Raw genomic sequence first — 16,557 nt, 5'->3', positions numbered from 1 at the left:
ATAAAGGCCGACACGGCACACGAGGGGGTGGGTGGCCAACACCACGCCCGGCCGCCTTTGTCTCCCTCGTGGCGATGTTTACACGTCGCACCAGGTACTCATTTGAGGCTGAGTCGACCTAGGTGAGGCCTAGGACCGGTTCAGATAATCGTCACTGGTGTTGGCCGTGAGCGGGCATCGAACCCGGGTCGCCAGGTTCGTAGCGCAGCGCGCTAACCGCTGCACCACCGCTCCCCACGACACCCACAGACATGCAGGTGCGTTCACGCTGTGTCCAACGCGTGCTTGTCAAACCGACCACGCCTTTTTAAAAGCCATCAGCTGTCACCCCACGTGCTGCACGAGCCCCCCCACCCTCGCCCCCCAAACAATAGACCCCCCCCTCTGCACCCCGCCCCTTCATATGCATAGATCGCCCCGCCTCTATTCACCCTACCCCCCAAACCCATCCCCCCCACCCACTACAATTGCCCCCTCCCTCTTCAATTAACATAACTAGCCCCGCCCATTTAATTATCTCACCCCGCCTCTTACCTTAGCCCCGCCCTCTATCTCCTCCCCCCCCCCCCCCCCACCAGGCACAACGTGATGTGATTGGTCAACGACGCCCCCCCCCACCCCCCGCGATGCTCGCCCCGCCCCCCGACGTAACGAGGACGCGGATTGGCGGAGGCGCCGTTAAGCGGCGCTCGGCAAGGACCGCCGCCTGAAAGATGGCGAGGAGGCGATCGGCGGCGGACGCGGCGCTCTCGCCGCTCCGGCGACCGCCCGGGTCGCGGCTGCCGTCCCTCGCCTCGCTGCTCGAGCCGCTGCTGCTGGCGCTGCTGCTGCTGCTGTCGCTCGTGCAGCCCGGGGCGCAGGACTCGTTCCCTCAGGGGGAGAGGTGAGTGAGTGCGTGCTGAGTGCGTGCGTGTGTTTGTGTGCGGCTGTTTGCCGGTGAGTGAGGGACGTTGGGGGTGGTGGTGATGGTCGTGGATGGGGCCACAGTGAGACGGGGCACGCGTGGTGGCAGTGAGAAGGGAGGGCATGGGCCTCAAGTGGTCCATGTGTCATTGTGAGTGGCAGGAGACTGGACATTGTTTGGTGACCGTTATGACCACAGGGCATGGATGGGGCAGTGGTGTAAGGGCGGGGGGGCATGGTAAGTAAGAGAGAGATAGTGAGAGCATGGTTAGTGAGAGGGCATTGGCGGTGAGAGAGTGAATGGTTAATTGGAGGTAGGATCGTGGGAGGGCATGGACAGCGAGAGAGAGAGAGCGAGAGAAGTGAGAGTGACTGCATAGTTAATGAGAGCGGAGTGAGTGTATGGTTACTTAGAGAGGACATGGATAGGGTTAAGAGAGAGGGGCATGGGCAGTGAGAATGATGGGGGCATGGTGAGTGAGGGAGGGCAGTGGGGGTGGCATGCTGAGTGGAAGAGTTCGTGGCGAATGAATGATAATGCTGTACTGTATATGAATAGAGGGCAGTGAGATATAGAGAGGGCAGTTAGAGAAGGAGAGGGGGGGGGCATTCAAAGTGCAGTGGGACAGCCAAGAACAGTTGAGTGAATTCAGGAGGGCAGTGTCGGTGTGAGTGGGGCAGCGTGAGAGGGGCAGTGTCGGTGTGAGAGGGGCAGTGTGAGTGGGGCAGCGTGAGAGGGGCAGCGTGAGAGGGGCAGCGTGAGAGGGGCAGCGTGAGAGGGGCAGTGTGAGTGGGGCAGTGTAAGTGGGGCAGCGTGAGAGGGGCAGCGTGAGTGGGGCAGCGTGAATGGGGCAGTGTGAGTGGGGCAGTGTAAGTGGGGCAGCGTGAGTGGGGCAGGGTGAGTGGGGCAGCGTGAGAGGGGCGGCGTGAGTGGGGCAGTGTGAGAGGGGCGGCGTGAGTGGGGCGGCGTGAGAGGGGCAGCGTGAGAGGGGGCAGTGTCAGTGTGAGAGGGGCAGCGTGAGTGGGGCAGTGTGAAAGGGGCAGTGTGAGTGGGGCAGTGTGAAAGGGGCAGTGTGAGAGGGGCAGCGTGAGTGGGGCGGCGTGAGAGGGGCAGCGTGAGAGGGGGCAGTGTCAGTGTGAGAGGGGCAGCGTGAGTGGGGCAGTGTGAGTGGGGGCAGCGTGAGAGGGGCAGCGTTGGTGTGAGAGGGGCAGCGTGAGAGGGGCAGCGTGAGAGGGGCAGCGTGAGAGGGGCAGCGTCAGTGGGGCAGCGTAAGAGGGGGCAGCGTGAGAGGGGCAGTGTGAGTGGGGCAGCGTGAGTGGGGCAGCGTGAGAGGGGCAGGGAGAGAGGGGCAGCGTGAGAGGGGCAGCGTGAGTGGGGCAGCGTGAGAGGGGCAGCGTGAGAGGGGCAGCGTGAGAGGGGCAGCGTGAGAGGGGCAGCGTGAGAGGGGCAGCGTGAGAGGGGCAGCGTGAGAGGGGCAGCGTGAGAGGGGCAGCGTGAGAGGGGCAGCGTGAGAGGGGCAGCGTGAGAGGGGCAGCGTGAGAGGGGCAGCGTGAGAGGGGCAGCGTGAGAGGGGCAGCGTGAGAGGGGCAGCGTGAGTGGGGGCAGCGTGAGTAGGGGCAGCGTGAGAGGGGCAGCGTTGGTGTGAGAGGGGCAGCGTCGGTGTGAGTGGGGCAGCGTGAGTGGGGCGGCGTGAGTGGGGCGGCGTGAGTGTGGCGGCGTGAGAGGGGGCAGCGTGAGAGGGGCAGCGTGAGAGGGGCAGCGTGAGAGGGGGCAGCGTGAGAGAGGGCAGTTTAGTTCAATGGGCAGTGTCAATGAGGGTGAGCGGTGTCTGTGAACAGGGCAGTGGCTTCCCCGTGGCCATGTCTATTCTACGTGATGGACATGTCACCCTGGGGTTGCCAACTCATTCCCATCTCGCTGCTGTTCACGTTATCACTGCTGAATTGTTATTACCACTGCGACGATTGTGTGTTTCCATGTTATTATTGATGTCCTCGTAATGCTCTCATTTATAGTGTTTTCCACATTAATATGTATGCAACGTGTTAAAATATTGATGCCGGTTGCTGCGTGACCACTTATTGCGTTAAATGTATCAACGTATTCGCGTATGTTGTATCATTGTTATTAAAATATAACGTGTATTTAGTGTTTTGGGCACTGCGTTTTGCAGACCGGCGTTTTTACGTGTCTTAGGAAACGCAGCCCGTAAAAAAATGAAGGCACAACAACGGCTCGACGTACAGATTGCATGTGTACGCATAGTCTACGAATTACGTCTAAGGCTGTGTGTGCGCGCGTGTGTGTGTGTCGAGCGGATCACAAGCGGAGGGAAAAGAGTGTCATGGAGATGACTGCGATGGAAAGGAGGCGTATAGGAAAGGAGCTTTGCGCTGAGAAGATTCTATCGGCACGATTCCGCCCTCCGTGGGCAATCGCTGTCCCCAATCTCCATCACCCTACATATTGCAGCAGCTGCTGCCGCCGCCGCCGCCGTAGCTGCCAGCGATATTCATCTCGTGTCAGGAGGGGCGAGGGGGGATAGCACTCGCGGGGCGAGGGGGGATAGCACTCGCGGGGCGACGGGGCGAGCATGGGTGTGCGATCTCTTCCACCATCCCCCCCCCGCCACCCCTCTCACCCACCACACCTCTCACCCACCACCCCTCTCACCCACCAACCCTCTCACCCACCACCCCTCTCACCCACCACCCTACTCACCTACCATCCCTCTCACCCACCACCCCTCTCACCCACCACCCCTCTCACCCACCACCTCGCTCACCCACCACCCCGCTCACCCACCACCCCGCTCACCCACCAACCCTATCACCCACCACCCCATTCACCCACCACCCCTCTCACCACCCCATTCACCCACCACCCCTCTCACCACCCCGCTCACCCACCATCCTTCTCACCCACCACCCCATTCACCCACCACCCCTCTCACCACCCCGCTCACCCACCATCTTTCTCACCCACCAACCCTATCACCCACCAACCCTATCACCCACCACCCCTCTCACCCACCAACCATCTCACCTACCAACCCTCTCACCCACCAACCAACTCACCCACCACCCTTCTCACCCACCACCCCTCTCACCCACCACCCCTCTCACCCACCACCCCTCTCACCCACCACCCCTCTCACCCACCACCCCTCTCACCCACCACCCCTCTCACCCACCACCCCTCTCACCCACCACCCCTCTCACCCACCACCCCACTCACCCACCACCCCTTTCACCCACCACCCCTCTCACCCACCATACCTCTCACCCACCATCCCTCTCACCCACCACCCCTCTCACCCACCACCCCTCTCACCCACCATCCCTCTCACCCACCATACCTCTCACCCACCACCCATCTCACCCACCACCCCTCTCACCCACCACCCCTCTCACCCACCATCCCTCTCACCCACCATACCTCTCACCCACCATCCCTCTCACCCACCACCCCTCTCACCCACCATCCCTCTCACCCACCACCCCTCTCACCCACCACCCCTCTCATCCACCATCCCTCTCACCCATCATCCCTCTCACCCACCATCCCTCTCACCCACCAACCCTCTCACCCACCATCCCTCTCACCCATCAACCCTATCACCCACCACCGCACTCACCCACCAACCCTGCATTAAAGCTCTCTGGATTCTGGCTCTGAATGCGTGAGGCTCCTATAGAGCGTGAGCCACGCTCGCCCGCCTACCTATCTACTCTTGTTGCGTGTCATTATAATTGCTGTGACAACATTGCCCCCCCCTCCCCCCCCCATTTTTTTGCTTTATACCCTCGCATACAGTACGCAAACAACTGTGTACGCATTTACTTCACGTATGCCATTTTGCCACATGTTGGGTTTGTGTAACAGGGAGACCGGCCGGCGAGGTTGTGACCAGTCGGCTATTTTAGCCGGTCCGGACAGCCAATGCTTGCCTTAAAAAGGCTGGTGTGCTTTGCTATCTTTAGACGCTACTGTACCAAGCAACTGGGGGGGGGGGTGTTTGGGGGGGGGGACACACAGCCAGACAGCCGGCTTCGCTGACTGGCCGTCTTAGGGTAGGGGGAAGGCATTGGCACACTAATACCTGCCGGAGTAGCTGTGTTGAGACTACTCAGGGTTTGGGGACGTGGGTACATTTTCATCGTGCCCTGCCACCCCTGTCAAGCCAAGGCCAGCCCCCTGCCCCCCCCCTCCCCCGTCCACAATTCGCACACCTTTGCCATTCACTCACGTGTCGTTCCCTAGGCTGTTTCGGGCTGAACGGATCTGAGGGAGGAGAAAGAGGATCCGTTTGTTCCCAGGGTGATAGCTGCCCCATGTGACTTGATCTCATGACACTTGCGTGTGATATGATTGCGTTATAAGTTATGGATTGTCGTGTTGCGGTGGTCATCAATTGATGAGGCCTATTTTATTTATGTTTGGAAAAATATTTTTAGCACTGTGTAGTTTTTATTCTCTTTTGTTAATGTGTCATGTATTATTTATTTGGTATAAATAATGTTACAAATAAAGAATATATATTTACTCTCCAGTTGAGTTATTTGTGTTCTTTGTGCAATATTTTATTGTGCAAAAATCCACATGCCATTGTTCTTTTCATATATTTGTACATGTCTGTGTTCTTTATTTATGTGTTGACTTTTACTGGCCATGTTTTTGCGCGTATATAACTTAAGTTAATTGCAAGCGATATGGGTGTCTTCCTGTTTGTTTTTCAGTGACAATAACATGACAAAACAACATTTATCATTGTTCATATCACCAACAATCTACGTCATGCTTTGGGTCTTTCGGTAAAGTCACGTAGATGGAACAATAAAATAAAAAAATGAAAATAAAGTGAATAAAAAATAATCAAAATATAACGACGTTTCGATCGCAACACAAGCAATTCTCCTGATGACGATTGCTTGTGTTGTGATCGAAACGTCGTGATATTTTTATTATTATTTTATTCACTTTCTTTTTTGTTCCATCTACGTGACTTTACCGAAAGACCCAAGGAATATGAATTCCTGCAGTCACGAAAGCCTTAAGTCAAAATCTACGTCATTACAACAATATATATGTTAACATCCACGGCACATGCATAAATATTACCAAGACAAATGTACAACTACTTTACAACCAGAACTGAAGCCACACTATATCCACAACCAGTATATCAATTACTACCACATAACCCCTACGAAAACCACATATGTACAACATCTGCAATATAACTACACCCGCATTATAATCACACCTATAACCACATTACCAGAATATAACGACCAATTTATAACCACAACCACAATTGTCAGAACAAAACCACAAGCACAATATAACACACAAACACGAAATCCACATTATAACCATAACCACATGATGAACACAACTAAAACCACCATATAACATCCACATAACCACAGCCATAATATTATTCAAAAAAAATATGAGCACATAACCATCACCACAACAACGCCATTATAATACTAACTACAGAAAGAGACCCATAAGTTCAACCACCCAATTTCCATACCTGTCAACCCCTTATCAGTGCCTAACTTATTACAGACCAATTCAGACCCTCTTGGTCACCCCGTGCCTTTATACATCTCAGCGTTCATCCTACAAAGTCCCATCACATATGGACCTGAACTCAATTTCCCTGTACAAGAATACGGGTAAACCGTATGGGTTTGACAGCTATGTATTGCTAAACACAATCATAACTCCCACATAGCCACAACTAGCACCTCCGATTAGCACGGTTGGCTACGTATGGTGTGAAAGAAGTTCTACATACACATAACCGCAACTATAAATACCATATAACCACAACATCCGCAATATAACCACAATTATAACCACAACATCCGTAATATAACCACAACTATAACCACAACATCTGCAATATAACCACAACATTTGCAATATAATCACAACTATAACCACAACATTTGCAATATAATCACAACTGTAACCACAACATCTGCAATATAACCACAACATCTGCAATATAACCACAACTATAACCACAACATTTGCAATATAATCACAACTGTAACCACAACATCCGCAATATAACCACAACTGTAACCACAACATCCGCAATATAACCACAACTACGACCACAACATCCACATTATAACCACAACATCCGCAATATAACCACAACCGACGGTGAGCGCGGTGGAAGGTGCAATGCCACTTTTCGCTCCCCAAATGTGGACTGTACCAACTCGGACTCTGAGAGCAAGGGAATTGTGCATGCGAGTGTTGCCTATTAAATATTGTGTATTTTTTTGCCCGCTGCAGCATGTTAATTGTAAGTAATACATCAATGTTGGGTAGATGTGTTACGTATATTTACTCACCTTATACAATTTCCCGGGGAAGTCGTAGGCAAGATGTGTTATTTTCTTTGCGTGCGCATTTTCCTCCCATGTACCTTTTGGGAGATCCAGAGCGTGACAGACGGACGGACGGACGGAACCTTGACAATTTTTATTTTATTTTACATACCTGTAACAGACTGTGATTTAATCAAAAGAAATGTACGTTTGGGCAGTGCATAACTTTTAAAATCGTTAAGGCAGGTGTCCAGATATGTATGGACCGTAGTACACTTTGAGTCGAGAGAGAGGGGGGAGATTTAATTGCATTTTCAATCAGAACCAAACAAGACCCGTGGGATAATTTTGCATTTGGAGATTGAAATGTTGCAACCCCTACTTTCTTATCCCTTTTTCATCAAATGACTTGTGGCTTTCCAAGCAGACGACCAGACACTTAAATCAGCGTAGCACAGGTCAACCTTTGTTCAAAAGCAACTGAGATGAGAGGCAACATTTGTAAGATTATATCGTGCCACCTCTTAGTAAAGTTGATCCATTATACAAGTAAATCTGTGGCGCTTATCCAACATACATCCACCACGGCCACCTAAAAGATTGCAAAGACTTCCCTGCTGATAAAATGTTAATAATCTCTACAAAATATTACGTGTCACCATAACGCAAATGTCCTTAACGTGTGAAGAGGGAGTATTGTGTGGTGCAAAGCACAGAAACGATACAAACTTCTGCTTGGACAAACACAAAGCCAAATCTCGATGTATTCATTAACAGTCTGTAGATTTTGTTTGTTATCGTAGTCCAATATCGAGACAGTAGATATAAATCAATGCGGATAAAAGTCAGCCTTTTATATTGGAAGAAAGTTTTTCCAAAGTGAACGCGCTTATGTCTATTGCAAACTATATCGGAATTCTTCTGAGTACAAGTTCACAATGCACGGTCAACCTGGTCCATGTTACTCATAACGAAAATAAATATACCGTCTGATGTTGAAAATGCACGCTCTCAAAATAGGCGAGATACTTTAGTATGGCTTTCTGGACAATTACCTGCAAAGGGGCCGTCCATAAATGACTTCACGTTTCTATTATTACTTTTAGTAATTTTAATTAATTTTTTTTACCTACGTGACTTTACCGAAAAAATCTAAGAGTATAAAGAAAGTTTGCTGCTAAATGGCCTACAGATTACGCGCTGTGTGTATTTCTCCTCCGTTACACCTTCCCATTGAATTTGCTCAATGTTATATTCCATCTGTGAGACCTACAGGATCGGTGCTGTCCTGAGTGATGGGGTCCCATTGTTCGTTGTAATCCGCACAGAAGCTTAATGTTGCTGGCTTTTACTCTGGACAAGGCTCTCGTTTAGTATTTTTTTTCCTCAAAACCAAAAGAGCTATGATGGCTCAAATACAACGCTTTCATCACTCAAAATGCATTTCAAACGAGGGAGGTTGTGTGTCGCTGACATAGAAATTTTGTGCAGCCGGTTCCCCCCCCCCCCCCCCCCCCCCGTTATTCAATGCAGGAAATGCCACGGTTGTCTGCTTCGTGCATCGTAAAGCAAATAAACAATGCCTCTAAAAAAACACCTTGGGAAAAAGTAGTGCTTCTTGGCAGTGTTTTAAGCGTGCAAACGTAGCCGGTCTAGTCCCACCACTCGGGCAGATTACATTGTAGCAGTTTAGTGTTCTGAGAGAAACCAATTAAGTAATGGAATATAACAAACCCACATTATGAAATGAGACGAGATCTACAGATTTTGAAGAAAAAAAACGACTTAATAGTTTAGTTTATTTATAAGCTGCTGTACTTGCCTCGAAGCGTGTATAATTATACACACCTGCGGTATGTACGTTGTGTAATACAGTGGAGAGAGATTTTGTGTGTGATGGCATTTGAAAGCGTCTATGACTAAATCACCTGGAAGGCACCCAGTTTCATCAGATCTTGGATGCTAAGCAGCGCTGAGGCAGGATAGCACTTGGATGAGCGACCCCCCCCCCCAGGCACCACGGTGGCGAGATGTTTACTACCTTGCCTGGTATACAGGAGGCCGTGGGTTCAATCCACGACCCTGACGCCTGCTGGATATTTGGGAGTTTGCGTGTCTCTCTCCCCGTGGTCGCGTGGATTTTTCTCCGGGTACTCTGGCTTTTCCCTCCACATTTAGAAACACGCGTTTCAAGTATTTGGCTGCTATAGATTTCCACACGATAAGCCACTTCGTTGAGCTATCATTTGTGGCCAGGTGGCTTCTGAAAAAGAACTTGTATAACTCAGTGGGCCTTACCTGGTCAAATAAAAATAGTTGATAGTTTTAGTTTAGTTTATAGTGGCGACATTGTCAGCAGACGGCAGTGCAGCAAAATCCATCGTACCGTACTTATATGGCCCCCCCCGCGTCCATTCTCATCGCCTACACCGATCCTGCGTTTGACCAGCATGGCGAGTTATGGTCACGTAATCCCCCGGCAACCAGCACGGTGTGGGAAGGCCCTCGTCCACCAGTGGTTTGACGAAAGGGCTGTCCATGCGCACGTGTACGCTAAATATTCTGAGAGGAGTGACATCGTGATTGCTTCGCTCGCTTCTCTGCTCTCCGAGTTCCATCCCAAATGAGAGCCGTGGCCAGGTCGTCCTTAAATAAAAGACCCCAGCTGGGCCCCAAAGTGAGAGGGCCAGGAGGTATGCAGTCAACAATGCTTGACTCAGGGAGGAGGACGCCCCTGCCATGCATAGTCCCATGGGATGTTGGCCATCAACAACAAGGCAACTCCTATGACTAATTGGGAATGGGACGCAAACGTAGGATTGATCACCCTGTCGCTGGCCGCCTTTAAGGAGGGTGTATAGTATGAAAGGCCGAAACACCCTAGGAACCAAAGGTTCACTACTGACGATGCGCTCCCCAAATTTCACCAGGCTCACTGTTCATGAACTCTTGGAAGTGCTTGCACAAAGGATAGTAACATCTCATCCTGTGTTCTTGGAATCTGCCCCCCTCCCCCTTCTGCTGCAGCCGCTGCATTGCGAGTGTGCTCTTCATGGCCCCTCTCCAATCCTATTTTCATGTCGGTCGGAAGACAAAGGCACTTCAGCAATACACTCCACACGCCCTCCTCTCGGACTGTCGCTACGAGCTCGTTTGTACGAGTAGGTACAAGCCATGGCCCTGCTTGTGTCAATTCACTTGCCGTATGAGGGCCTCCCCGCGCGCTGTGGGCCGTGGGGGTTATTTGACGATGCTCCACCGCACTGGGTGGGCGGCAGTGCGGTTTGGTGAAGGAGGGGAGTGTATATACGTTGGAAAGTCGAGTACAACAACGGAGTTTGCGTCACTGCCCTTTGTTGTCTGAAACATAGCTCATTTATCCATTTGATATTATTTCGGGTTTTGTTTTAAGGATATGCGTTTCCAGTATTGCCATTGGGATGCGAGCAGTGAAAACTAATGTGAAAGAGTGCCGTGTGGCTTTGGGTAAAGAGAGAGGCTTACAGAATTGAAGGTAGAAGTAGTTTTGTGGCATTGTTTACCAGGGCCAATCTCTTGACTTGGCATGACGCTCGCCTGACAGAATTCCAGAAGGATGTTTCTGCGCCTCTTGGAAAAAATATATACGATGGGCACAATTGGTTGTGTTGCATATGTTTATGAAATACCCTGAAAAAATATATATAATGAATGAACGCCAGTCTGCCTGCCTGCTTAATTGGAGCTCTGTCTTACCATCTAGTGGGGCATCTGGGAATTTGTGGGCGAAAATTACCAGACAGGTGACACGGTGTGGCACAAGCACAAAATGGACAAAAATATATTCCCAATTGTTCTATCGGCATCATGTCGTGGGACAAACGTATTTAGATTTGTGACTTTCGCAGTGAGCATTGCACCACCATGTGTCATAGAAGCAACCCAGAAGATGACATCACAGTAATTCTGCTGAAGTTGTGGCAGAGTGCTTCTGTACGTCTGTAAAACATATTTCTTTACCACGCGTCAATCGGACCATTTTTTTAATTTTTACCGCTACAGTATGCAAATAAAAAATAACAACGACCTTTCATGCAATTATTATTTTTGTGCAGTCATTGGTGACTGGGCTGAAACGATGAACTTATTTGCATTGAAACTCCAGTTTAATCGCAGGTGGCCGCTGGGATTCGAACGGAGTACTCGGCGGTTGTGCGCTGTTGACCGACGAGATTCCAGTACGGTCGTAGCAATATCCCCCTCCGAGTCACTCTGCCCCCTCCTGGGAGCACATTCATAAACAGAGGGGTAAAGATAATTTGAAAGTGGGTGCTCTTTAACCTCATGGGCCACGCTAAACAAGGGGCTCCTTTATTGGATCGTGTTGGCTTTTAATAGCATTTATGTACATTTATTTGGCAGCCTGCTCTTGCTTAGCAGTATATTCTGCTGCAGTTTTGGCAGCTGCCCTTCGCCTGCCGCTAAATTGTTATTACGGAGTGGCTGGCTGGCCTTGTGTAAATAAATACTTCATTTCGAGCCTCGAGTATTGGAGTTTAACGTGTGTCTGGCAGATTGGTATTTTGCTGCAAATGTTTGAAACGGACCCCAGCTTTCCCTGCGCTCTTTGATAGCATTTTAACAATATCATAATTTTCTGCAATTATATTTAATCCCATTTGAAACTGGAAGAGCGATGGCAACCATTTGTGTTGGAGATCAGCCAACAGGAATGGATATCACAGATCTGCCTCTGAGATCCATTCAAGTTACCTCTGCTTTGCCACCGAGAGTAGTGTTGTCACGTGACAGTCAAACCAATTTGTTTCATTCTCAGGTTACGAATTGAGCCGAACTTAGTGCAGCACCAAACTTATATGATGCGTTGCAGTCTTTGGTGACCGGGCTGAGGCCATGAACTCCCCCGTCACATGGGGAACCCAGTTTGATAACAGGCGGCTGTCTGGATATGAACCCAGGATATCAGCGGTACCATCTTAATGCACTGATCTCTGAGCCACTTGGATACCTACTCATTGTACAACATCTTAACACAGGGGTCGGGAACCTTTTTGACTGGGAGAGCCATAAAAGCCAAATATTTCTAAATATATTTCATTGAGAGCCATATAGTATTTTTAACGTATAATACATTAAATATGTCTTACTTTTAATGCGACTTCTGGTGCTGCATGGTTTTGCTGATGGCCTTGTAGTCTGGTTCATACGTGCTGAGGTTGAGCTTCATGCAGGCGTGACCCGTGAAATGTATTTAAGTATTTTTAAATCAGTTCCAAACTGATTTTTTTTTTCAACTCAAAATTGTCTGGGAGCCATATGCCGTCACTGGAAGAGCCATATATGGCTCGCGAGCCATAGGTTCCCGACCGCTGTCTTAACACGTTCAAGTAAACATTGTGTTCGGTGGTGTTGTACGTGGTGGAAGTGTGCGTGTTATTGAAGTGTGCAGATATAATCGAGCATTCGCAGACTTTATAGGAACTGTGTGAGAAAAGTGTCAAGCAGTGCTTTTGTCCAACAGTGAATAGAGAATAACTGATGGTTTATCATCTGTATCACCACTAAGAATCGATCTCTGTTTCAAAAAACATGGATAGGGAGGCTTAAGCATGGAGAGGCTCAGAACCAGCAGTAGAGCATGTCTGCGAATCGTGCTCACATTAATTCAGGTGATGGTGATGACAGTTGTATTAAAAAAAATGTGCAAATGCCTGCATTGTAGAGTGACAAAATAAATAAGCACACGTGACATGCCTCCTTCATCTTTCCAGTGAAGAGAATAGTTCACCCGAGTGCTCCCACCGTGTTGTTTATCAGCCCGGTGTGATGGCTGGGAGGTGCACGAGGATATGACATCAGCAAGTAACCCTGGAGACAACATGGGGCAGAGGCCGCCGCTTCACAGACGCAAGCAATCGGGCCCTCTTTCTACCCACCCCACCCGTACGAACAATTCGTACCAATGATTCCGTGATACCTGTCGTAGATGCACGTGTGCTCAATATTCTGCCCCTTTGACTGTGGCATCATTTGGTTCGGTCGGTCTTTTGTTCGGCGTGTGCCCGGAGGATATGTGTTTGTTTTTTTTCCCCCCCTCCTTCAGTATACATATTTAACAAGCCATGCACTCCCACCGCCCGGTTGTAGTTTCTGCTCAATGAGCGTGTGTGGGGTTTGTTGTTGTTGTCTGACGCACCACGCAGCTGGCAACGTGGCGTTAATGACGTCAGTCGATGACGTAGTGCGTCAGCTCGCTTGTGACGTCTGTCGCGACATTCCGTGAAATCGAGCAGTCTGGGTTCACCCACGTGGGATGTGGTATTCGTGTCCTTCAGATGACTTGTATATATTTATTTTGCTGCTGTAAAATGTCCACGCGATGATAAGGACACTTCAGTGAGCTGTCATTTGTGACTGCCCGGTCGCTTGGTGATATGTCTCAGTGGAGCGTACCTGATAGAATAACAATAGTTTTTAGTTTTATTTGTATCTTTTATTTTAAAATGATTGGCTTACCTTTCCTATACCTTGAATTCCTGTCGTGTCTTCTCGACAGACCTGCTCTCCACCTGAGGACGGTTGCTTGCGTTGTGGCCATAACGTCGTGAGAATTATTTTATTATGTAGTTTTTATTTTTTTATTATTTCCATTCTACGTGACTTTACCGAAAGAACCGAGAAGATGAATCCCTGCAGTCACGAAAGCTTTAAATCGGAAAATTCCTGTCGTGTTTTTTGTATTATTTGTTATTGTAGCGTTCTAACCTGGCCCTACTGGATATCTGTGAAAAAGAGCTTTTTAGCTCATCGGATTTCTCCAGTAAAAATTCAGATTCTGATTCCCACTATCGTCGCTCGATGGGCTCGCGAGCTCCCTCGAGTGGACGCCGTTCTGCCAGCGGTGGCCGTGAGCCGGCAATTTCAGTCTTGCACTTTTACATCTTACCATTTTTTAAATCCTTTACAATAAGTTCACTTGCTTGCTTGCGCGCGCGCTTACGACCGTGCAAATCTTTCGGTCGTTTTTTAACCCACTTCCCGTGATCCACTCGAGCTGACATTTTGCACACAGACTCGTTGTGCGTGACAATTTATTTTCGTGAAAATTTTTTTCCATAACTTTACACTTTTTAGGAAAAAAAATATATATATTTAATTACCAATTGCTTAATGGTGGCAGGCAATCATCTGACCCATAGGTGGCAGCCATCTCAAGCCAGAGGACGAGAGGACTCTAGCCGCCACGCATATAAAGGATTTATAGTGAAAAACTTAGTTTTTACGGGTTAATTTTTTTAACGATTGTCTCCTGCATTAAAGGGCCCTTAGGGTGTTGTGGGCTGCAGAGGCTAGTGGTAGTGCAGCAAAATCTATTGTTCTACTGTATTGCTATGCACCCCCCTCCACCCCCACGTTTATGCTTCTCACCTTGACCAACCTGCACTGACCAGCGTGGTAATGTGCGGTCAAATAACCCCCCCATGATTAAGGGCTGCACGCGTACAAGACGGGATGGGGGAAAGAACGGATTCTTATTTTTCACATTGAGAGTTTTAACCAAAGCAAAAGGTGCTATACTGTGGTGGTTACAAAAAAGGGCAGACTGATTTAGTGTGTTCCTAACTCTTAGGAGCAGCTGCTGTGTACTGGCATGAATAAGCACAACACAAAGACCGAACCCTATCAGCTTTTCCTGGGAAAAATGAGTCACGCCATTGAATTGGCTGTTGTTGAATGGGCTTGTATGCCATCGTGTTGGACACACCAAACACAGGGCAAGAGTGCTTGACTGAGCTGTAAACACATAATGGCTGCGTGTTGAAAAACATTGTGTTCCAAAACACACTCCTATAAGTGCTCCATGCTTATTTTGACTTGCAGCTACATGATTAGCAAATAAATATAACAAGCGAACGTTATTAAACAATAACTCGTGCACCTTCCCGTTAGCTTTTTGTGGCCGTTGCCTCAAGCGTTCGAACTGTGTTCTGCTTCTACAACTGTTACGTTGATTTGTCAGTGAGATTGGATCCGAGGCTATTAGGGATTGCTTCAGATTGGGATACCTGATGCGTCGTCTCCATGACCATTAGAAGTTGGACCCGTGCCATGCTTGGTTGTCCTTGGAATGGCTCAACGTGGCACATTCTAGATTTGAAGCTTTCGTGACTGCAAGGATTTATACTGTTAGGTTTTTTTTCGGTAAAGTCACGTAGGTAAAAAATTAAATTAAAAGTGTTATTAACTTTTAGGTAAAAAAATTAAATTATAAGTTTTATTAACTTTTATTAACTTTTAATTTAATTTTTTTACCTGCGTGACTTTTTATTAACTTTTAATTTAATTTTTTTACCTACGTGACTTTACTGAAAAAAAAACCTAACAGTATCAACGTGGCTCGTTTGTTTTGCCAAACACACAAAGCCTCGGCCCCTCCCATTCCGTTCTCCCTTACCTCTTTTCTTCCCCAAGCTAAATTTATATTTTTGGTCATTCCACTTGAAACAAAAAAAATACTGACGGCGCGTCTCTCTTGCGCCTTGAACCTGTGGAGGAGTTACGGACTGTCTCAGAGGGTTCATCGCATGAGGCCCAGTAAAGCTGGTGCAGGAATTGGACCGAGCCTGTCCAGTTCAGTGACCGGGCCCGATGCACAAATACGATAACCGCTTCTGACGCCGTTATCCGGCTTGACCACCTGAATGTAAAATTGTAGTTGTTGCTCCGCATCTACATCAGCCGCACGAAAGAAGAAGAAGAAGGCCAGGCCGGCTCGCTATTTAAGCGGCCACGTGAATGTGGCATAGGTGACCCCATTTAACGTGCCTGCTGGCAGGGGGTGCTTTCGCTCTTGCAGCTTCTTCTGTGCGGAATAAGCTCCCATTGACCATACGACAAATCGGCTCCCTTTTATATTTTCAAATCGCTCTGCAGAAAAGTTGTCGTTTATTGCTGCCCACAGCTGATGTTTGCTGGGGCTTTGTGATGTTCAGCGTTTTGGGGGTGCTGTTTTCACGAACGGCTCCGTGTAAAATCGAACTATCGTTATTGTCATTTTTTTCTCTCGAGACTTTCGCTGATCTCAGGAGCTTAAAGTGTTTTACTGTCCTCCCCGCCTGGTTCATGTTGCAGTCGCATCCGTACCCTTGGTCGCGTTCGTTTTGTTTCTGTGGTGTTCTCGTACCGTTATTGATAGTAATGTGGTTCACCTTGTTCAGAATTTCGGGCTGCAGTTTTTATGAATGACACTATGAAATAAAATGTTAATATTACGTAGAATAGTGTCGCACAATTTAT

General features: G+C 48.7%; 1 protein-coding gene across 1 annotated transcript in view; it reads left to right on the top strand.

Moving 5' to 3' along the window:
• The first annotated feature begins 682 nt into the window (after nt 1-682).
• Nucleotides 683-16,557, top strand: part of LOC133342630 (voltage-dependent calcium channel subunit alpha-2/delta-2-like) — a 111,169-nt gene continuing 95,294 nt past the window's right edge. Inside the window, exon 1 of the mRNA XM_061551906.1 lies at nt 683-883. Coding sequence (XP_061407890.1) covers nt 714-883 — 170 coding nt within the window. The 5' untranslated portion in view covers nt 683-713. The remainder of the gene's footprint in view (nt 884-16,557) is intronic.

Source organism: Lethenteron reissneri, chromosome 15, assembly GCF_015708825.2.
Source record: "Lethenteron reissneri isolate LAM-NWPU_2019-01 chromosome 15, ASM1570882v1, whole genome shotgun sequence".
Taxonomy (NCBI): Eukaryota; Metazoa; Chordata; class Hyperoartia; order Petromyzontiformes; family Petromyzontidae; genus Lethenteron; species Lethenteron reissneri.
Note: the sequence above shows the minus strand (reverse complement) of the source record. Positions and strands in the feature narration are given on the sequence as shown.